The sequence below is a fragment of the Gopherus evgoodei genome, chromosome 3 (genome assembly GCF_007399415.2).
Source record: "Gopherus evgoodei ecotype Sinaloan lineage chromosome 3, rGopEvg1_v1.p, whole genome shotgun sequence".
In the NCBI taxonomy this organism is placed as follows: Eukaryota; Metazoa; Chordata; order Testudines; family Testudinidae; genus Gopherus; species Gopherus evgoodei.
The window spans coordinates 119,773,173-119,798,045 of NC_044324.1; the positions used below are offsets into that span (position 1 = coordinate 119,773,173).

Genomic DNA, 24,873 nt, shown 5'->3' on the forward strand with positions numbered 1-24,873 from the left:
TTTAGTCTAAAATGGTAAGGTAACAAGTGGTGTTAGGGTTACGTTTCAATTAATAGAGGGGTGAGACACAGCATCTTCTTGTGGGTAATGTGTCTAATGTTTCAGATTATCATTTTCTGTGGTAATAGCAGCTTCTGATCATTGCAAATAACTGCAACACAATAGCATACAAAATTACATGCCGTACCATGCTGTCATGAAAGTTAACCATGTAATTTGGTTAGATTTACTGCTATAGTTTTAATGGTAAATAATAAACTGCTATTATTTTTATAGTGCTGCGAAGTCTAGACCTATACTTGTATGTCTGGGGGGCAGAATGTGAGAAGGAGAGGACTTCTATTTGACAGAAATGTAACAGTAATTTAACATTAGTCAAAGTCGCTAACTGCTTTACTGTAATAGTTTCTTTGCATGTTTATGGGGCAAACTAGTGTGGGGAGTGGTGGGCGGGGACAGTACTATAGTACATTACAGCTATAGACAGGCACATGTGTTGCACCTGACTCAGAATTGGGGGAGGGAGCACACAGAGAGCAAGAGGAATTTCCTGTGGGTTTGTGGTGTTGGAGCAGCACAAATAGGGTTCCACACTGCAGGCAGGATGTAGTAGGAGATTTAAAGCGATGTTCTGTACCAAGGTACAGAGTAATAGAGTAGCAGCCTGGTAATTTACATGCTTAAGTTCACTACAATTTTCCATCAGAAACACTTTCAACTATTAAAAAAAAAAAATGCAGTGTCTGCTTTCCTCAACTTCTTTTTTAACTGAAAATGGTTGCCTAAAAATGAAAATATTTTCATTTGCAACTGCCAAACTCTTTTTATGAAAAGTCAAAATGTCTGCAGGATGATTCCAGCCATCTCTCACTACCACTGAGTATTGGATTGTTTCACTGAATGTTTTTATTTGAAAGAGAAGTTTGCAAAATGAGACCACACACAAATGGGTGGGGGGGGGGGAGTAGCCCTGGTCACTAATGGTATTTGTCTGAAATCATCTGGAAATCTGACCAGCGCCTCAATTTGTGAACTTCTTTTAACAAACAGACCCGTGGCCTGCCTGAATGAAAGCAGAACTAATAGTTACTTTCCCCCCTTCACTGTAATATCTGAGTCCTACTTGGCTCAAGTCTGAACCAGATCACTGTTACAAATCCTTCAGGGCTTGGCTACATGTGAGTTACAGCGCTGGTGGTGACTTTACAGCGCTGTAACTTACTCCCTGTCCACACTGGCAAGGCACATACAGCGCTGTATCTCCCTGGCTACAGCGCTGTCTGTACTCCACCTCGGCCTGGGGAATAACGACTATAGCGCTGCTCTTGCAGTGCTGGGGTGCCATTGTAAGCAGTGATTAATCTTACTGCGGTAACTGACCTCCGGAACCTTCCCATAATGCTTTTTAAGTAAAGAGAACACTTTATTTTGTTGTGATGCCTCTCTTTGTTTTGTTGTGAACACTCCCAGAGCTGCTTATCTAAAAAACAAACACAGCTACTGTTTGCTCCAGCAGAGGCAGGCAAGGGGATGAATGTCCACAGCTAGTGTTTGCTTGAGGAGAGAAGCAGCCCGGAGGCAGGGAGGAGGGGCTCCATTTTGGAGCAGCTGCTTATCTGGTCTGAAGGCTATTTGCATCTAGTGAATGAGAGAGGGGTGGGGGAAGAGGTCAAAACTTTTAAAATGATTGAAGGTTGGTGCTGTGTATCTTCCAAGTCCTTAGAACTTGCAAGGCAGGGAGCTGACACAATATCCAATATCCAAAAATCCACACACTCTTCTGTCTCCCCCACGCTCCCTGTCAGATTCCACCCCACCCCCTCTTTTGAAAAGCACATTGCAGCCACTTGAATGCTGGGATAGCAGCCCATAATGCACCACTCCCAACACCGCTGCAAATTCTGCAAGTGTGGCCATACTGCAGCACTGGTAGCTGTCAGTGTGGCCACACTGCAGCACTTTCCCTACACAACTGTACAAAGACAGTTTTAACTGCCAGCGCTGTACAGCTGCAAGTGTAGCCAGTCTCACCTAAACCACAAGAGACACTTGGCTACACTCTCCAGGCCCGCAATAAAGCTGATGAATGTTGCAGTCATTCTGAAAACACTTCAGTCCATGCCTCCTTGCTAAGTCTTTCATACATCTAGAACAGGAAAGTACCCAAAATAACCCTCTAGAATCTATTGGAAGGAAGGAAAAAGAGAGAAACAAAAATTACCAGGGGCAGCCACATATACTTCTACAAATCAGCACCTCATTATCCATAGATCAATGACTGCTAATAGATCTAACAACATCAGCACTGCAGAGCCTTTTATGATACTGACTTGTGTGGCTGCAGTTGTGCATTAGAAGTCAATTTGTAAATACAAGCAAGAAAAACACCTTGTGAGGTTATATGCTTGATCAGGACGGGACACTCTTAAGTGCCATATGCCATAATATTCCTAGTTAGGCTTTTGCACCATTTTCAACATTGCTGGTGTCCCAGGAATATATGACAAAGAATACATTTCCCCCTCTCTATTTAGGGAAATCTTTCTTTTGAAGGATGATCTCGTTAATCAGTGCTGGTGATTTTAATCTTTGATTTGCCTTTACACAACTCTGTATGTGACAAGTGGCCAAGGCAGATTACAAGCTACTGCTTTAACCTCTACATCTTCTTGTACATTTAACTTCCTCGTGGTGGCTTTCTGTTTTAACTCAAATTGCAGGCTGGGAGGATAAGGGGGAGTGACTATGGGTCTTGCACATGGCTGGACGGAAATGAACTAGAGTGCAAGAGCGACCCTCTGCTTCAAATTAGTTTGTTTACTTCTCAAAAATATCTACTCTAGAAGAGTATGTGTATGTATATAAAATATGCATTAAAGACACAAATGAGATAGGGACAACATGCCCCTGCCACAGAAAAAGAACAATTTATGAACCCACTCCTGGGCTCTCAGGCATGATTCCCATTAATTTTAGTCAGGGGCTTGCCTTGGGAAGAAGTGCAGAATTAGACCCAGTGTCTCAAAGCAGGAGTGGTTACATTTTCTGTATTTGGAGTGGAATGCTTGTCAATATTTTGCAGCTCTAGACTAAAGATCAGGATCTTTGCTCTCTGAGTGTAATAGGGCATGTGTAGAAAAGCGTGTGGTGGGAAGGTTAGCATTGCAAAAGTGGGTTTTCACTTCCAGGATTCATTCTTGTTAAGGGGCTGGCATGGATTGGTATGCACTACAGAATAATCAGTACAAAGCATTCCAGCTATTGGCATGTCCCTGTGCTGAGTTCATGGGGTGTGAGTGTAATTGCTGGGGGTATCTCCTGCAGCTAGTTAAGCTGGCTTTTTGGACTCTTTATAGCTCTTGAGCTGCTGTAGAAGTTGCAGTAAACTCCAAAATTGGTCCCTAACTCTGTCAAAGCACTAATTTAGATTAATACTATTGAACAATAATCTGTTGTAACACAATATGTTGGTTGGAGATAGTTTTAAAAAATGCTGTCAGATCAGCAGCATAACTGTATGAGAATGCAAACCTCCCCATTGTGTGCCCCACCCATGATATTCCAATATGTGCGTTCTGAAGTGTGTTGATTTTATCTGAAACGTAAAAATTTCCTCCACTCTTATCCTCAAACTTGCATCCTGGTGTAATAAGTATGGTCTATGGGCTTAGACAATTCTGAACAGTCTGTCTTTAGAATTCTCAGTATAAATGGGTTTATCTAACTGGTAACTACTGACAACCTCATTTTACTACTCTGCTGTATGTTTAATGTCCCCTTGCTTGTTTGTTTATACATTCTATTTCATAACAGAAGTAGCATTTCTGTGATCATATTGTACTTATGTGGTGTGATGTTTTGGGGATCACCCAGACCAATAAATGGTTCTGTCACATCTCCTTGTAAGTTTGAGTATCTTAATACTGTGCTGCTATGGCTCAGGGCTCTGACACCAGTAGCCACCTTACAAGCATAAGGTCCCACTCTGGCTTCCACCAGCCTCGTTACTACTTGCATGGCAACCTCAACAATCCCTTTTGGTCCGAGTTCCTCCTCTCCAAATCCATCTCCCCAAATTGTCAACTATCAGACACTTGGGATTTTCCCCTCTAGTTCATCACCCTCAAGACGTGAAACCTGTCCCCAATTATTAGTGCACTTTTTGGCACACACTCCATACAGTTTGCCCAATAGAGATCTGCTTGGGGTAAAAGTAAACAAAGTTTATTTAGTAGAAAAATCCTTGGATTCAAAGATGAAATAATAAGGAAAAGCAAATGCATCTGAGTTGCACAGAAAATAAAGACGTAATCTCAGGCTTTACACTTCTATATTAGAAAAGGGAATATAGGTTACCTGTTGCCTTAGAACAGTTTCCCAGTATGCCCTTGGTCCTAAAGGGGAGTGCTTTCCAGAAAATGTCCTCCTTTCTTGTTGGCTCTCAGTTTCTGGATAGCCTTCACTTCAAATCCCTTCCCTTTTAACAGGGTTTGCGGTTCGTTTGTTGTTCTTCTCTCCCCCCCCCCACCCTTCCCTTTTTCTCAGAGGGCTTGGCTACACTTGAGATTCCAGAAGACTGGAAAAGGGCAAATATAGTGCCCATCTATAAAAAGGGAAATAAAAACAACCCAGGAAACTACAGACCAGTTAGTTTAACTTCTGTGCCAGGGAAGATAATGGAACAAGTAATTAAAGAAATCATCTGCAAACACTTGGAAGGTGGTAAGGTGATAGGGAATAGCCAGCATGGTTTTGTAAAGAACAAATTGTGTCAAACTAATCTGATAGCATTCTTTGATAGGATAACAAGCCTTGTGGATAAGGGAGAAGCGGTGGATGTGATATACCTAGACTTTAGTAAGGCATTTGATACAGTCTCGCATGATATTCTTATAGATAAACTAAGAAAGTACAATTTTTAGATGGGGCTACTATAAGGTGGGTGCATAACTGGCTGGATAACCGTACTCAGAGAGTAGTTATTAATGGCTCCCAATCCTGCTGGAAAGGTATAACAAGTGGGGTTCTGCAGGGGTCTGTTTTGGGACCGGTTCTGTTCAATTAAATCTTCATCGATTTAGATGTTGGCATAGAAAGTACGCTTATTAAGTTTGCGAACGATACCAAATTGGGAGGGATTGCAACTGCTTTGGAGGACAGGGTCAAAATTCAAAATGATCTGGACAAATTGGAGAAATGGTCTGAGGTAAACAGGATTAAGTTCAATAAAGATAAATGCAAAGTGCTCCACTTAGGAAGGAACAATCAGTTTCACACATACAGAATGGGAAGAGACTGTCTAGGAAGGAGTATGGCAGAAAGATCTAGGGGTCATAGTGGACCACAAGCTTAATATGAGTCAACAGTGTGATACTGTTGCAAAAAAGCAAACGTGATTCTGGGATGCATTAACAGGTGTGTTGTAAACAAGACACAAGAAGTCATTCTTCCGCTTTACTCTGCACTGGTTAGGCCTCAACTGGAGTATTGTGCCCAGTTCTCGGAACCGTATTTCAAGAAAGATGTGGAGAAACTGGAGAGGGTGCAGAGAAGAGCAACAAGAATGATTAAAGGTCTTGAGAACATGACCTATGAAGGAAGGCTGAAGGAATTGGGTTTGTTTAGTTTGGAAAAGAGAAGACTGAGAGGGGACATGATAGCAGTTTTCAGGTATCTAAAAGGGTGTCATCAGGAGGAGGGAGAAAACTTGTTCACCTTAGCCTCCAATGATAGAACAAGAAGCAATGGGCTTAAACTGCAGCAAGGGAGATTTAGGTTGGACATTAGGAAAAAGTTCCTAACTGTCAGGGTAGTTAAACACTGGAATAGATTGCCTAGGGAAGTTGTGGAATCTCCATCTCTGGAGATATTTAAGAGTAGGTTAGATAAATGTCTATTAGGGATGGTCTAGACAGTATTTGGTCCTGCCATGAGGGCAGGGGACTGGACTCAATGACCTCTCGAGGTCCCTTCCAGTCCTAGAGTCTGAGTCTGAGAGTTACAGCGCTGGTGGTGGCTTTACAGCGCTGTAGCTTACTCCTTGTCCACACTGGCAAGGCGCATACAGCGCTGTAGCTCCCTGGCTACAGCGCTGTCTGTACTCCACATCAATGAGAGGAATAAAGAGAACAGCGCTGCTCTTGCAGCACTGGGGTGCTAGTGTAAACAGTGATTAATCTTACTACACTGTAACTGACCTCCGGTACCTTTCCATAATGCTTTTAAGTAAAGAGAACACTTTGTTTTGTTAACTCAGGGCTCCTGGAGCTGCTTATCTAAAAAACCAACACAGCTACTGTTTGCTGAAGCAGAAGGGGATGAATGTCCACAGCTAGTCTTTGCTTGGGGAGAGAAGTGGGGAGGGGGATGTCTGCTTTGGAGCAGCTGCTTATCTGGTCTGAAGGCTATTTGCATTTAGTGAATGAGAGAGGGGTGGGGGAAAGGGTTGAAACTTTTTTGAAATGATTGAAGGTTGGTGCTGTATCTTCAAGGCCTTAGAACTTGCAAGGCAGGGAGCTGACACAGTGTCAGCTCCAAAAATCCACTCTGTCTCCCCCACGCTCCCTGTCGCACTCCACCCCACCCCCCTCTTTTGAAAAGCACACTTCAGCCACTTGAACACTGGGATAGCTGCCCATAATGCACCATTCCCAACACCACTGCAAATGTGGTCACACTGCAGCACTGGTAGCTGGCAGTGTGGCCACACTGCAGTGCTTTCCCTACACAACTGTACGAAGACAGCTTTAACTCCCAGCGCTGCACACCTGCAAGTGTAGCCAAACCCAGAGTGTGGTAATTCATGGTGACATAGAGCAGGGGGTTCCCAGACTGGGATTTTCTTTTCAGGTTTCAAATTGTTTTCCCATAATGGTCCACCATTGTCTACCTAGTAAGAGACAATGTAGGTGCTTGGAACTGGTTTTGTATAAACATCTGGCCTGGGAGAGATCTTTCCTGCCTGATTGCCTCATCATGGTTCTATGAGATGATGCTCTAGATGTACTATAGTTACAACTTTCTGCACACATTTATAACAATAACCTGTGTGTGAGGATGTATCCTCATGACCACTGAGTTCAGGACACTACAAGCTTTCATAAAAGATCTTACTTGACTTTTTTATATACACAGTAACAGTATGTACAAACAGCTGATTCAATTGCTTATTCTTTGGGATCCATTTTCTCCTTGGTGTGTCAGGACCCTGATTCTTATATATGGGTACAGTCACTTGATCCTGTCTTCCATTCAGAGATATCATCGTGATTATATGTTCTAAGCATTGCAGCAACATTACATTATGTGCATTACAGTATGAGTAAGTGCTTAGTATTAATACCTTGCCTACTGAGTCATAGTGAGCCCAAGAAGTATAGTAGTTGCCCAGAAATGCATGGATGGCTGTGTCTTACTGCTTGTATTAGTGGTATGTATGTAAGTGTTACTGTATGATTTGCATAATGTATGATTTCTGTGACTCTATTCAAGTCACTTAATTCCTCTGCTCTATTTTACATAATTGCCAAAATTGATATAAAGATATATTTTGTGAGATTATTTAAAAAAAAAATCTAGAGTAAGAGCCCAGAACACTGTATGGGTAGCTATAGTTGTATTTTTAAAACATTGAAGAAATATTTTATCAGGAGTTCCGTGATGAATAGCTGTTTTTTATAAAGCGCCCTGCAAATGCTAAAAATTTTTACTAGAATGGGTCCACTAGCCCCAAGCCTTCAGTGTTTCTGATAATTGCCTCTTGCAAAACCATTTTAAAAGTTGGTAGACATGCACAGTCTCCAGTACAAGCCTGTAGAATTACTTTCCTGTACACCCAAAGGCACCCAATTAATTTGTCCTCTCCCCAACCCTCACCTAAATCCTTAGAATGCTTTTGGCATAGACATATTTATCTTCAGTTGAAAGGAATCAGCAATATCGAGGGCAGGGGGAGGACAAAAATGCTAAGGGTAACTCTGTTTCATGGGCCTTATAGTGAGGGTGAATAAAACTTTTTTTTTTCCCTCAGTCACCACAGCCCTGGTATAAGACACTCAAAAACGAAACTTACTTAGCTGTAATCAGTCAAATTCAGAGAGTGACTTCCAGCATGCTAGATTCCACTATTCATACCCTCTTTCCCATATTTGTATACCAAGATGACCAAGGGACTCCTACTAGTAATCCAGGTCAGAAGACTGTCATAGGATGCTGGAAACCGGTCAGTAGCGATACATGAGCTGTACAGAATTCTCTCTCAGAGAACTTGGAAAATGAATTTATGGTCTCTAATTCTTGAAGAGATTTGAATCTTAGCTAAGTGCTGTAAAACAGGCTTTCTACAGGGCTGGAGCACCCACAGGGAAAAAAATTGGTGGGTGCTCAGTACCCAATGGCATTTTCCCACCCTGCTCCATCTTACCTCTACCTCCTCTATGAGTGCGCTGCTACATCCTGCTTCTCCCCCTCCCTCGCAGTGCTTGCATTGTGAAACAGCTGGTTTGCAGGGTAGGGAAGGAGGGGGAATGTGGCATGCTGGGGGAAGAGGTGGGCCGGGGGGATTTGGAGAAGGGATCCAATAGGAGCAGAGTTAGGGCAGGGACTTTGGGGATGGGGTTGGAATGGGGGCAGGGCCGGGAGCAGGGGGCACAGGCACCCACCAGTGCCAGATGAAGTTGGTGCCTATGCTGGGAACTATGTTGACTTTCATGTTGTGGTGCTACTAGAAAACGAACAATAAAAAATACTTTAATTTCAAATTCTTGCCCGCTGCTGGCATATAAATACATCAAGGCGGGAAACAAAGCAATTATACATGTATTTATATCCTCACCTGTTCCCAGCGCCCATTTACCGCAAGCCTTCTGGATAAAAGGTCCAATAAAACTCCATCCTTGCAAAAGATGGCTGGTACCACCTGTAAGGGACTCATTAATACTGGCATCCAGATACCATTTATCATTTTATGTTGGAAATATCAAGATAGACAGGGTTATGGAATAAGCCTGGGAAATATGAGATATGAATAGAAAGACCTGGAAAGAGTTACTCAGGAAGTGCAATACAACCTTACTCTGAAGTTGTTGAACACTATTACAGAAATGTGGACTAGTCAAACAGGACACTCAAAGGCAATTAACATTCAAGTGGTTAGTGCTTCATTTCATAGTGCTAGAGGCACCAACCATTTGAATGTTAATTGTTTTTGATTCCTAGTTCTTCTTGTCACCTAGGGAGGACAAAGGCCTGGTCCACACTACGCTGTTAAACCGATTTTAACAGCGTTAAATCGATTTAACGCTGCACCTGTCCACACTACACTGCTCTTTATATCGATTTAAAGGGCTCTTTAAATTGATTACTCCTCTCGTTTTGTACGAGTACAGAAATGCTAAAATCGATATTACTATATCTATTTAAGGTTAGTGTGGACGCAAATCGATGTTATTGCCCTCATTATTTTACAGTAGCTGCCCACAGTGCACCGCTCCAGAAATAGACGCTAGCCTCGGACCACGGACGCACACCACCGAATTAATGTGCCTAGTGTGGACACGCACAATTGACTTTATAATGTTTTATAAAATCGGTTTAAGCTCATTCGAATTTATCCTGTAGTGTAGACATACCCATAGACATCCTGAAGACAGATTACTGGATAAAGAAAGCCATCAAAAGTTGGAAGCACCATTGAAAGCCAACATGTCCAGGGTATTAGATATGGCATAATTAACTTGTTCTGGGATGACATCATGCTCTGAGGTGGGACTCAGTATTCAAGAACTTTGCTATTTAGCTATTCCATGGGGTGAGGGGAAGCAAGCTTATCCTGAAAAACTTGATTAAACCTTGTTAAGAAAGGGAAAAGAGAAGTGTGTGAGCAAGTCTTTAAAAGAGAATTGGCCCTATGACCTTGTCAACTGGACACATTCCCAGGTAGAGTAACTTAAAACATAGTGGTGGATAGGATGATGGATCTCTCTCTCTCTCTCTCTCTCTCTGCCTATCAGAGGAAAGGAAGCAGGTCTTAGCTGTAACGTGAAATGGATAACCAATATTCTGTTGATGAATTTTTGATAGTTGTATGAGATTTCTGTAGGTCTCTAAATGTTAGTGTTAAAGGATGCCTTTACTTACTTACTTTCTCTAAATTTGGGGAGAAATAAGATGATTAGTTTCTTAATTCTCAGTGTTGCGATAAATCCCCCACTTCCTGGTTTTAGAGACTGTGTATGTTCTACTCTGATGTTATGAGCAAGAGCTCTTAAAACCACTCCAGGGCAGACAGGCAGAGTCCCAATTACTAGGGTGTGACCTTGCCTATGTATATGTAGCATTGTCCAGAGCTAGTTTGGGGAGAGAGAAAAAACAGCTAAGTGGCTTGAGGGATGAGAGGGCTCCACAAGCCTGCTGGCTATGGTGGAGAAATTGCTTCTCTAGACTGTCAGGGAATGATGTTTTGGGAGCTGACAGAGTTGTGATAATTTCAGAAGTACAGGATGCTTTCCCTAAGCAGCCCTTGCTTCCCTGCTTACATCCCCTTCCTTTCCCTGCTACTGTTAACTATTTCTTTAGCGTTTTAAAAACTTCAATAGCTAGTGATCTTTTTATTCCTATAATTCAAAGGCCATAATTTGAAAACATTTGGTTTGGTGCGTATTGTGATCTCAAGAACTAACTTCAATATCAACTACTACTTGCTGTGCACAGTGACTCTTAAAATATACAATATGCACTCTACTCAACATTGTGATACCTTTGGAGAGATGACCATCACTTTCCTGTGAAAGCCTTCTTAGCTTTTACAACATGGATTTGTTATCTGTTCTCCCAAGTTTGTGTTGTATCACTATTGCATTAACATTCACCAGACAAATTATTTAAATCTACTGTACAAATAAGTACTACTTTCATAACAGAAATAAGTCATTAGAAAATTGTCACGCGATCAATGTTGACATCTTTTAAAATGAACATTTCAGTTATATTTTAATGTTTCTCTTACGTAAAATCAAAATAATTTAAGGAACAGTGAGACTGTTGTCTTGTGACTGCCTTCTAATCTACTGCCAGACAAATGAAAGCTCATCTCTCACCAACAGAAGTTGGTCCAATAAAAGATACTACTTCACCCACCTTGTCTCTCTAATATTCTGGGACCAACACAGCTACAACAGTGCATATATACATAAGAATGCTTGGACAATCAAATGATCTAACTGGGCGAAAGCCCATCAGCACTGAATTGTCCACAGTGTGGGAAAACTACTGAAATGTACTGAGATGGATTATAAAACATCTTCCTTTGTGACCAGATTATTTCAAAATTGTCCACTGCAAGGTTTCTTGTATCTTACTCTGACACATTGGGTACTGGCTATTGCTAGAGACAGGATACTAGAGTAAACAGACCACTGGTCTGATCTAATATGGCAATTCTTATGTTACAATATTGATTAGCTCTTAGCTTCTTGGAAAAAGGTTAAGATGAAAGAAGAATGTATATTGTCTCAATGCATTTTACAAATGTTTGTATTTTGTCGTCTTAGATGGCAACTGACACTGTTTCCATATATCAGGTTGCTATATCTACATCCATTTTAGTATTAAGATTTTCACCAGTACTTAAGGAAGTAAATGCTATTAACCAATTCTCATTAATATTACTCTGTGGATTAATTATTAATGCTACAAAAAAAGGAACAAACATACACTGAATTTCCCCAGTGCTGTTTTGATCTTTGGAGCATTGAAGGCCTCTGAAACTTCACTAAACTTCCTTCTCAAAAATCAAGGGCACTGGACACGTACATCTTAAAATTTAAACAAAGGTTTGTTTTGTTTGCATGTGTAAGTTCCGTTACCAATAACTTTTGGTGCTATCTACCATCCAAGATCTGGCCTGCTATGATACGCATCAGGGTTTAGTTGACTGCCTGAATCAGCAATAATAACACTGCCTAAACTGAAACTAGTCCTTTGCCATTACAGATACAATGTTTTTGGTTTTTGCCTCTTTAAATTTGGGAGGGTGAATGCTGCTTGGAGTTGGGATAATTAGTGAAGCAGCATGATGTGTAACACTGGAGCAATAGTGGAAATGAAAGCTTGCAGTACTGAATAATAAGTCACCTGTGCCCTGAATTCCTTGTTGCAAATGTCTTGTTTTGACAAGAATTTTAAATTGCATCAATTCAGAGCCCTCATTATCTGACACAGCTTTTGCTTGTACGTAAAGTGTGCTCTGCTCAAGCCACTCAGTAACCAGGCATTTCAGAGTGCTAAATGTAGTTGCAATCTTATTGCAACACATACCACATCAAGAATTTGTAACCCTCCTGTGCATCATGGGAAAACTGTTTGCTTGTGGTGGTTGTTAATAGACAGAAGTTTCATTCTGTCATGGGAGGATCACTATGGGACCGATTCTCAGCTGGCTAAATTTTAAAATTTACACCAGGAGAGTATCTAGCTTCAGGCACCTAACCTGACTGTTGCAGACATTAGGTAGCCTACTGTGTGTGTGTGTGAGAGAGAGAGAGAACAGTTGAATTGCAAAAGGAAAATACTCTCTCTAGGGACAGACTTGCTGAAAGTGTACATTTCAAAATGAAGAATATTAAAAATTGCATATGAAATAAATGAAGGCTAAACCAGGACATTCAGTCAGCTTTTTCTATAGAATTGGAAGTAGCTCAAGAGGTCAACTAGTCCAGTCCTCTGCACTCGTGGTAGGACTAAGTATTATCTAGACCATTCCTGACAGGTGTTTGTTAACCTGCTCTTAAAAATCTCCAATGATGGAGATTCCACCACCTCCTTAGGCAATTATTCAGTGCTTAATCACCCACACAGTTTGGACATTAGGAAAAGTTTCCTATCTAACTTCCTTGCTATGATTTAAGCCCATTGCTGTTTGTCCTATCCTCAGAGATTAAGGCCACGTCCAGACTAGGAATTAAAATCGATTTTAGATACGCAACTTCAGCTACGAGAATAACGTAGCTGAAGTCGAATTTCTAAATCGAGGTACTCACCAGTCTGGACGGCGCCGCATCGATGTCCGCGGCTCTCCGTGTCGATTCCGGAACTCGGTTCGGATTGATGGAGTTCCGGAATCGATGTAAGCGCGCTCGGGGATCGATACACCGCCGTCCAGACTAGACGCGATATATCGATCCCCGAGCAATCTATTCTAACCCGCCGATGCCGCGGGTTAGTCTGGACGAGGGCTAAGAAAACTTTTTCTCCTTCTCCTTGTAACAACCTTTTATGTACTTGAAAACTGTCAAGTCCCCCACAGTCTTCTCTTTTCCAGACTAAACAAACCCAATTTTTTCAATCTTCCCTCATAGGGTATTTTCTAGACCTCTAATAATTTTTGTTGCTCTTTTCTGGACTGCAATTTGTCCACATCCTTCCTGAAATGTGGTGCCCAGAACTGAACGCAATACTCCTTTTGCTCTACTCAAGCCTCAGCTGAATTACTTCTTGTATCTTGCTTACAGCTTGCCTGCTAATACATCCAGAAGGATGTTCGCTTTTTTGGAACTGCGTTACACTGTTGACTCATATTTAGCTTGTGGTCCACTATGACCCTCAGATCCCTTTCCACGGTACTCCTTCCTGGGCAGTCATTTCCCATTTTGTATGTGTGCAACTGATTGTTCCTTCCTAAATGGATTACTTTGCATTTGTCCTTATTGAATTTCATCCTATTTACAGTACTTTAGACCATTTCTCTAATTTGTCCAGATAATTTTGAATTTTAATCTTATCGTCCAAAACACTTGCAAACCCCTCCCAGGTTGGTATCATCCACAAACTTATCAAAGTACTCTGTATGTATGCCATTATCTAAATCATTGAAGATATTGAACAGAACCAGACCCAGAACTGATCCCTGTCGGACCCCACTCATTATGTCTTTCCAGCATGACTGTGAACCACTGATGATTACTCTCTGGGAGTGATTTTCCAGCTAGTTTTGCACCCACCTTATAGTAGCTCCATCTAGGTTGGGTTTTCCTAGTTTGTTTATGAGAAGGCCATGCAAGACAGTATCAAACTTTACTAAAGTCAAGAATATACCATATCTACCACTTCTCCCTTGTCCACAAGGCTCGTTACCCTGTCAAAGCTGTCAGGGTTAGTTTGACGTGATTTGTTTTTGACAAATCCATGCTGACTGTTACTTCTCACCTTATCTTCTAGATGTTTGCAAATTTGATTATTTGCTTCATTATCTTTCCAGGTACAGAAGTTAAGCTGGTCTGTAATTTCCTGGGTTGTCCTTATTTCCTCTTTTATAGATTGGCACTATATTTGCCCATTTCCAGTGTTCTGGAATCTCTCCCCCATTGTGCTTGATCCTCACAATATCACAGTATTGGACAGTACTGCATATCCCTAAGTGAATCTTTATGCTAGTGTGCAAAATATTCACACCGGTTCACATAGGGCTTAACGAAATCAGTTGGAGTATTACCACTGATTTCAAAGGGTGAGTGTTTAGGCCAATACTTATGTATGCAGTGTGACTGTAGCTCTGTTGGTCCCAGGATATTAGAGAGACAGCTGGGTGAGATAATATCTTTTACTGGACCAAATTCTATTGCTTGTACATGTCCAAAGAATAATATTTAATGCCCTAGTGCTAGTTAGTTATAACCCACCCATAGCTAAGGTTGCTGATACTCTCCATTTTAAGACCTGCTTTCAGTTGCTTATAATTAGCTAAAATGGTTCAGCTGTTTCTGAGAGTGAGATTGGGAGAAATGCATTGGTAAAAACAATGTTAAAAGCATTTATACCCATTTTGCTGAGATACTCTAGTCTCTTTGGTGCCTTGGAGCAGGGAATTTGAAATATGGCAGCTGGGTTGCCCTTGCTGTTGGGGATGTGCCTTTTGCAATTGATGGGAAAATTCACCCAACTTTGACCAAGTTACAAGCCTTTGAAAATAGTAATTTACACATACAATGCTCAGTAGAGATTTGTTAGATGTTGCTGGCAAAATTTCCTCAATTCCAGCTGCAGTGTGCATGCTCCAACCTGACAACTCTTGTGTGCTGATTAGACTCCTGCATGTGCCAGCCATACAGAGTGACTGAGAATGTTCCATCCCAGAGCCGTTGGGGGCCAAGCAGGGACTTTTCCTGCAACTGCTGCTCCTTATAGCTACAGTCTGGTGTGCTTTCAGGTACCAGAACAGAGAGCAGGAATACTGTGTCTTGTGCTTTGCATACCTCCTGGTGGTGCCCAGGTAGTGTGGTGAAATGGGAACATCCTGACATGCTTGAATGTATAGGGATGTAGTGAGGGAGACAGACAGGCAGGATGGAGGATGCATTCTGGGAACAGAGGGAGAAGGAGAGGGTTCTGGGAGGACTGGAGGAGAGGAAGTGGACAGAAGGGCTCAGATGGGGAAGGAATGGCAGGGTCAACTGGGTGATATGGGGCAGCTATCTGCAACCAATAGAACATGCTCTTTCAGAATCTGGAATAGAACCCAGAATTCCCTAGTCCCAACAGTTTCTTTGTCTGTCAGTAGCAGTAAAGTGGCGATGTGTGTTGTCCTCTAGTGGCTTTCCCAAACAGCGCATAATAGCCTCTTAATGCTACCAGTTGACCCATTAACTGAAGTGGAAGAGGTCTGTTCTGTGGATCTACAGTGGATCTGCTGATGACCTACAAAATTGCACCAAAAAAAAAAAAACTATATTCAAAGAAAATTATGGTCGCTAAATCAAGCGGTCAAAAGTTAGGAAATGCCAGGATTGAAGTTGCCTGTGCAGCCTTAATTCAGCACCTTTGTGCATCTGTATTATGATCCAGTTTTCATTACATGGATCACATCCTTTCAGAACTGGATTCTGTTCCTGCCTCTGCCACAGAGTTGCTCTAAGATGCTGGGCAAATCTCTTAAAACTAAACTTTGTGTGTAACCACTAATTGTGTTCCTCATTAACTTATGGCCAGCTTGAGACCTTGGGATCAGATTCACAGAAGTATTGAACACCCACTGCTGCATCCTGAAGTCAGTGGGAGCTGTGCTTCAAATATGTGAAGTACTACAAAAGCCTTTATCTGAAAAATCAGGCCCTGAGCATCTCAAATTGGGCACCCAAAACTAATGCACCAATGACAGTTTTGCCCTTAATCTTTACCGCCTTGCCCTTTTATAGATGAGGATTAACACCTTTCCCCACAGAGTTATTCTAAAGATAAACTATTAAAGTTTTTGAACACTCCGTTATTACAGTGAGTACCATGGAAAAGCCCATGAGGAAATTAATACTGTACTCAGGTATGGCTCAAATGATGTGCAATAAACAAAACTTGGTCATACATGGAGTATAAATATCGAATAGCTGCTCATTCAGTGAACACTATCCATCCTGTTCAGTGAATGTGGCAGGGGCAGGTGTGTGTGTGGGGGGGGTAATATTATGTGATCATATAATTAAAGACTGGATCACAATGCTATATGCACAAGAGGGGAGCAAACGAAGGTTGCACAATCATCATCTTGGCATTTCCTGGGTTTTTTTAATGCTTGACTTTGCAACTTTAACATATATCGAAATGTAGTTTTTTCTCTGTTAACATGACAATGGCACTTTAACCAGGATTCTGCAGGCTTGCCAGGAAGGAATTTTCGGTACATAGTTTCACATTACATGTTGTCTCCATAGTATGAATTGGCATCAACCACTCTGACATGATATTCCAAGTCATCTTCAGCTCGACTATGGCATTACAATAAGTGTAGAATTATGAACTATCTCTCTTGCTCAGCTGTTTCCAAAAGTGAGTGAGAATTTTTTCCGCTTCTTAAATTGACACACTAGTTACTGGGCTGTAACGGGAGGTTTTGACCACCACCAGGTAGGGTTTGTTTGGTTTTTTTGTTTTTCTTTGTTGGGCTGTTAATCAGCATGTGAACCTCATACTTAGGGTAAGTTAGGTGCCTAGTGAGATTTTTCAAAACTACATATCTGCATCTTTAGACACCTAAATAAGCAATGAACATCTTGCCCTAGACTAATTGTTGAGCTGTACAATTATGATGATCAGCCTGTGCCTATAGACCTATATCCAGTTTCTCTTGTCTCTGTCTAGAATTTGGGTTTGATTAGCTTTCCTCTGTTTACCTAATTTGGGGGAGCACTCACTATAGGGACCAGAACTGCAACCCTCTATCAAATACTCTGTATGCGACAGAAGAGTTGACTAGTCACATAGTACAGGCTTTCCTAACCTCCAACTGCTGAATCACATTAAAAGACTATTAAAAATACACTCCTTGCTTGACTTCGTTTTTTATGTAAGTAAAGTAACTTCTCTAGTTACTGCAGGGATGTCATGATTGACTGACTGAATGGGAAGGAGTGATCCCCAAGGCAGTCTCTAAAATTGTGGTCCACACTATAAACGTGAGAATCTCAGTGTAAATACATCTAGCTATATAATTCTCCTTTGCCTCTCTTTTAAAGGAATTAAATCTTGGAGCATTCTTGAAGATAATTTGATAGCAATGCTGAGCCATATTGATGGTTGTGAAGTGAATAGCTTTCAAAAACCAGTGCCCTTGTAGAGAAGGTGTGTATTAGCTTTTTAATATATAAAATCATGACCCATCCTTATCTCAAAAGGGTGTTAAAACTAATTCATTAAAGTTGGAGCAGTGCTCCGATTGAAGCCACTATGTCTGCGTGTGCTTCAAATTGCCTCTATCTCTAAGGGATTTTAAATGAGAACATCTTTCTCAGCTGACACTGTGTTTTAGTACCTTGCATCTCACCCAGAGATTAGCGTACTATTAATTAGTGATTATATTTATTTTAGATCTATTGAAAGCAAATCAGTATCCCTATATATTTGACACTTCACATTGAGTATGGGCTAGATGATCGGCAGTACAAGATTTTTGCATCACTGGACTCGGTATACAACCATACTGGAATTATTGCTGGTAAATGAAAGCATAGTTAATAGATTACAGTGGTGACACTCAATTGAGATGAATGTGGTTCATTTTTCACCTCTTTATATTTGCAAGAACAGCTTATGTTAAAAAAAAAAAGCGCAAATCTAATTACATTTTAATTAAAATAATCATTCCCAGCAATATTGGGAATGCAACTATTACAGCATGGAGGACCCAAAAGTGAGAGTCTAAACAAACATGAACTGACCTCATTGTATTCAAGTTCTCTGTTTTAACAATGAAAATCATACATACACGCATGCGTAGATGCGTGTACACACACACACTTTCCAACAAGCAGTGACAAACACTTCTAGTGATTTTAGATATTAGTAACATAGTAAAGTGTGGTCATAAGTTGACAATGTTCCTTTAAGTCCATTCTACATACTAAGGTGTGAAACTAGTGGTGAAGGCTGTTGGCGAGCTGTAGCTGGCCAAAATGACATCTCTCTTGGACTTTTAGAGTTGGTGGTACTTAGGGGTGCAAAGGTAACCTGACAAAACCCAAAGCTATGCTGTCTTATTGAGTGCACAGACAACCTTTAAAGAGACATTTTTAGGGATTCTCACTAAAGAGAGAAGAGGGTATAGCTATTTAGATTTCTCTAACACAAATGTTTTTTTGTTTTACTTCAGTTGCTGTTTGTGGGTTTTTTGTCAATAGTCCTCCTGTGGTGGCTATCCCCAAACACTTTAGCATTGTGCTAGTGCATGATACCTGGGAAAAAAAACAAATTTGTAAGCAAAACTATAAACTGTCCTGGTTTGTGTGTTTCTTCTAAACTGAATGAAATATAGAAAATAAACACATGGTGCACACAGTGAAGGATAGTTTAGATTCTCTAAAAATACTCTTGCAGTTTAAAAAACCTTCAGATCCTTTTAAGAGTAAGGAATTAATTTTCTGTTTTTTATCTTGGATTTAGACTACTGTCATACTCCATGAGCAGATTGATCCTTTAGTGTGGCTCAATCCATAGTCTGCCTCTCCAGTACTTCACAACAGTGCCCAAGTCAATTTCATATTATTTCACATTTTCTATTTCATTAAGGGTGGCATGTAGAACTTGGCTATAAAACCTGACCATGAGAACAGGAAGACAAACATCGTCGTCTTTGAAATCATTAGGAGTAAATCATTCTGTTTCATGAGAAGGTGCTCTGGGCCTGCTTTTAAAGCAGAAAGAGGCAAAAAATATCCTAGCAACAAAATCTTACGCTAGGTCCCCATTTTCACTTTGTCACAAGCTTTTTGTGGAAGACTGAATTCTATATCTTAACAGGACCAAAACCATCTTTTCCTCTTTCTTTTTGGTGTTGGGAGGGGATATCTCATGCAACACTTCATTTAAATTAACAAATTAAAAACTGTTTTGTTTTGGCCTCAGAAAATGAGGTTTATGTGCCTTAGCTCATTTCTGCTACCGTAGTGTGTATTTTTAAATCACCACAAACACTTTGATGCTATTAGCTATCTGTAGTATAGAAACGTTGTGCTGTGTAATCGCTGTTTGTCAGTTCTCCTGCTGACAAAAAACTTCCACCCCAAAGAGTGATGTTTGTGGTGTCGACAGGATAGCGCTCCTGCCAACAATGTGCTGTTCACATTGGTGCTTATCGTGGTGAAACTTTTGCCTTGGGGGGCGGGGAGGGGAGGGTTAATACCTCTGAAAGACAGTTTTGTCATTCAATTGCCAGGGTAGACATAGCGTTATACAGGTGTAAAGAATGTGGGTTTTTTGTTTAGCTTATTGCCTGGAAGGGAATAAAGCTAAATCCAAAAAGCCACTATTATGCCAAGGTAAGAGTGTCTACCCTGGAGCTATACTACTATAATTTATATAATCCTACAAACACTTGCACGTGCCTCTTTAAATAGAGTTATTCATGTTCCATGAGTAAGTGTATGCATGAGCATTTGCAGAATTGTGGCTTAAAAGTTCTTTAAAATCCCTAGCAAGAGTCCTGCTAAGCCTGTTCTACAAAACTTTAAGATATGTGTATCAAAGAGGGTAGTTACTGTGTGAGGGGGACTGCAATTAGGATTTTGTTTTTGTTCCTTAACTTTTTTAAAAACTATGCAATAGATCATAAATCTGCATTTTTTTTGACTGTCACTGTCTTCACTGGATCCACACCTATACTCTTTGGCTGTGTCTGCACTATGTTTTTTAAACCTTTTAAATAGTTGACACTAAATTAATTCATGGTAGTTAACACTTTTGTAAAGGCTAGTGTGGACATGCCCTTGAAAAATGAAAATGTAATTTGATTCAGTATCAAAACATAGAACACAAGACATAGCATGCCTATTGTATTATTCATGTATGTATCTAATTCAGTAATCACTCTTTAATCTAAATGGCTTTGTCATGGAATTCCAGCTTCTCAATTGCAGTGCCACAGAAAACTTGCTTTAGTAAATTTGATTTCTTGTATTTGCTGTCAATAGTTTTGTCTCAAGTACCAAGAATTTGAAAATAAACAAAGTGCTGCAATAATGGAAGAGACGTGCCACTAGGATAATCTGATGTTTAGTTTTAGTTTTTATTCAGCTCTATGAAGAGTTGGTTCTCCACATTTAGTGCTCACTGAATTTAACAGAAATTCAATGCGTTGAATGATGCCAGAATTGGGCTTTAACTGACATAGATCCCCTTAGGAGCTCTACTCCTTTCCTAAAATTCCAGCCTGAACTTTTCCATATCAATCCTTGTAACTAGAATCATAGAATATCAGGGTTGGAAGGGACTTCAGGAGGTCATCTTGTCCAACCCCTACTCAAGCAGGACCAGTTCTTTCCCCTTTGTGTGTGTGTGTGTGTGTGGTGTGGTGTGTGTGTGTGTGTTTGTACTCTGCAAACATGTTGACAGGTTTTATTGTAGGCAAAAACAGCAAAGGCAGAAATTCTAAGGTTTCTGATCATTGAAGTTAATGATTCAGTAAAGGGTTCAGGGTCTAGAAGGCATCTAGATGCAAAGAAATCTGGATGGGTTTTTTTCCAATGAGATGTGTACTGCTGTGTGTAGAACAGCAATGACTGCAAGCTTCTTATTAAACCTTAATTATTTGTTTATAAGAATCATGCAATTCTTTTATTTTAACTATTGAAAGCTGTACATCCAAAAACTTGTTAAGGTGTGTGTCGGAGGGGGGGGGAGGGTATTACTGAGCCCTATTGCAACCACAAGGGGACTCAGGTGGCCAATGTCTAGCGCCTCTATTCCAGTGACCTGTGTCAAGCATGCAGGGCAAGTTGAAAGGATGGTATTTTGTGATGTTTTATGCAGAAGATAGTTTTAAAAAAATTATTTAATACATTCTTTAATTTTTCTGTTTTGTTTTTTTTCCCCCTTCTCCCCAACCCTCTTTGCTTACAGGAGGGATGAAAGACCGGTTTATGTGAACTGTATGAGTTAGCTAGGCTTTATAACCAAACAGTTTCCTAACAATGAGGATGATGAGAGTTTACCTCATGAACCCTCCTATTTGAGACTGATTATGCCCTCGCAGCTCTTTACAAAGATATCCAGAGTATCAGAACAGACAACCTCCACCTGAAAGAGGACGTCAAACGGTTAGGTAAACAAAATAATCGCTTTCTTACCTCCATGCGGCGTCTTAGTAGTATCAAACGAGATACTAACAGCATCGCCAAAGACATCAAGGCCCGTGGAGAAGGCATCCACCGAAAACTCCAGACAATGAAAGACTTCAATGAAGATGCAGAAACAAAACATGGCACAATGTCTGTTATAAACCCGTGTATCAAAGAATCACTATGTTGACCTCATGCATGCCTTTCAGGAAGCCATGTTTGAGTACAATGAGGCAGAGATGAACCAGCGGGAGAACTGCAAGATTCGGATCCAGAGACAGCTGGAGATCATGGGCAAGGATGTTTCCGGAAACCAGATTGAAGACATGATCGAGCAAGCAAGTGGGACGTCTTCTCTGAGAATCTCCTGTCTGATGTCAGAGGGGCTCGTGCAGCATTGAATGAGATAGAGACGAGACACAAAGAGTTGATGAAGTTGGAGAGTCGCATCAGGGAGGTTCATGAGCTCTTTCTACAGGTGGCACTACTGGTGGAGCAACAAGCTGACACTTTTGACATCATTCAACTGAATGTGGAAAAAGTTGAGGACTATGTCGAGAGGCTAAATGTCAGTGTGAGGAAAGCTCTGGAATACAGGGGAAACACCCTTTCGAACGCTCCTCTGCTGTTGCTTTTCATGCATAGCAGAAGATGATTCTCCTACTCAAGCCGGTACAGACCAACTTGAATGTGCCCTAAGAATGTATAGTTGAAATAGTGCTTTTTAAAATGGGCTAACTCCTGGAACGGGGTTGCTTTTGGTTTTGGGAGGTTGGGGTGGTTACCCCTTATCTTAGATGGAGATGCCTTAAGCACATTTATATGCTAATAAAAGCCAAATGTTGCTTTCAAATAACTTTTTATTATCTTAAAAAAAAAAAATCAAGCCTAACCGATTTGACTAATCAAGGCTAGAGTGCTTAGAGAGCCTCATAAAATGATACATGCTCCAATCTGACACCACCTAATTTAAAGAATGAATGAAAGGCTCATAGCTTCCTCAATGAAGGATGAGTGTTGTATACCACAAGGTGGCTATTTTCTATCTTCCACAGTGAGACTGCATGGGGTACAGCTCTACTGCTGTAGTGAAGTAATTCTGTGGTGCTTCGTAAGTTTGCCTACCTTTAGGAAATTTGGAGCACACATGATGCAATCCTTGAGCAATTCATTGCCACATTCATTTGAAGAAACAGTAAATCTGTTAAACTGTTAACGAAAATATAGAATTAGTTTCTTAAATCTTTTACACAAGGAGCTTGATGTGATGTCACACTGGTTTTACACCAGTGGAACTCCCTTGAAATGAATGAAGTGAATTTTGATCTATTCCAGTGTAGATAAGATAAACTCGGTCCCAAGAAGTGGTCATTCCTTCCCGCCCCCCTCCACCAAAAAAAAAAAAAAATCCCTTTCATCATGTGAACGCACCAGAACTTTGAACCAGGTCACAGGAAACACTGTCAAATTAAGACCTCTCCAACTGATTCTTACTTTAGTCATTAAAGAACAACATTACAACTTTAAATACTATTTAAATGTAGTCTGCTGAAGACTGAAAATGGTCATGGCAAACTTTTCAAGATTTTTAGCCCTGTGAATAAAATTAATACAACTATCTCCTCTCAAATGTGACTTAAACACCCATAAATGGACACTTGTCTGGAGGGCAAAGGCAACATTTTAGAGATTCAACATAGAAAACAAATTTGAAGTGTAGTGACAGATTCCCTTGTAATAGATGCTTATTTTGTAAGATGTATTGATATATTATGTTTGTATATGTTAACATGAAGGTATTAATAACAATGTTTACTCTGGTTAATCATAAGACTGATGGGGCGTCTTGTGCCTCTGGGACAACTGCACATTGAAAAGAGAATAGACCCCTTTATTCAATATTCTGTATGAGCCAACATTTTGGAGTCAAAATAACACTTCTTTTATTGGGTTTGAAAAGTTTTCCCTTCTCCCTCTACCTCTCTGACCATATTAGGTTTGGACAAAAAGGGAGGAAGGAGAAATTAAAGGCCAAATTTGCAGTCCCTTAATTGATACAGTTCTCATTGGTTTTTCACTTGATTGAGAGATGAAGATTTGGCCCTTCCTTTTGAATATGCACAATATTCCAACTACAGTATTTCTAAGCAGCTTTCTGCTACATTGTGATTTTATTGGTACTTTGACTCATAAGACTTTTCCAGAAGTTAGTGACTTCAAAGATCTTCTTTTGGTTAACTTAATCTCCCTTTTGTCCTTTTTAATATGTTATTTTAACATTTCACATTTGTATTTTGGTGGTTTCCTGCCCAGATGCACCCAGCTATTCTTCTGCACCCTTCACAGTTAAGGTTTCTCTGTCTTTTGCACACTAAATGTATATTGTAACATTCTTTTAATTACTTATAAAACAATAAGGCCTTGCAAAAACAAATTGATACTCACTTCTAAGCTTTCTTTGCCTAGCAAGAAAATGTTTCTGGTCAGGCTTGTCACATGGAGGATGAGGGAGTTAAATGAACTTGGACAAGAACTTTTCTTTTCCTCAAGCTGAAAGTCACTTTGCTTTGAACTAAATATTATATGAAGCACCTATGTCTGTATTTCATGTATTCATTAGTTAGAATTTATGTAGGGGACAAATGAGCCTCAAACAAGAGTGTCTGTGGTATACAGTGAAGTCTTGAAGCCATCAGTGTTAGATTTTGCTTGGGGAAATGCAAAACAATTCAAATCTGAACTGCAAGGGGGGAAGAGAAGGGGGTGTAAAATGCACTGGCTGGCACCCTTTACTAATATTTAAGAGCTGTGTCATGTTGAGTAGCACCTTACTCCATAAGTAGTCCCAATCAAGTCAGTGACACACTTCCTGAAGAAAGGTACATGTGCATGAGGATATCCGAATCTGGACTTAAAACAGGCCACAGAAAACCTGAATCTATTTGCTCTGTGTATTTGTAGCTTTTTCTACCCCCCCTTTTATGTAGTTATGTAAATATTCTAGTTGTATGTTTTTTTGTACATGTATGTACCTAGAAATGCAATAAAAGTATTTGTGGTATAATGGTAAAGATACATAGTCACACTTTGAATCAGCAGATCCAAATAGTTTCTTGCACATGGATATTCTATGGGACTGGAAAAGTCACATTACCAAACTGTCTGTCCCTCTTTCATCAACTCACACATGTGCCTGAAACATTAATGTGAAAAAATGTTCTATGTTTCCCTGCCAATGTAATTCACACTTCATGTTTTTTCAGAAGATCTTAAACATTCA

At 40.4% G+C, this 24,873-nt stretch overlaps 1 protein-coding gene across 1 annotated transcript; it reads left to right on the top strand.

Moving 5' to 3' along the window:
• Window positions 1–18,157: 18,157 nt before the first annotated feature.
• On the top strand, window positions 18,158–24,664 carry STX11 (syntaxin 11). The gene is given in 8 exon segments (XM_030558344.1): window positions 18,158–18,172; window positions 19,743–19,796; window positions 21,388–21,432; window positions 21,434–21,473; window positions 21,476–21,753; window positions 21,755–21,929; window positions 21,932–22,190; window positions 22,192–24,664. Coding segments are annotated over 8 exon segments (981 nt in total). The 3' UTR covers window positions 22,307–24,664.
• Window positions 24,665–24,873: the final 209 nt, after the last annotated feature.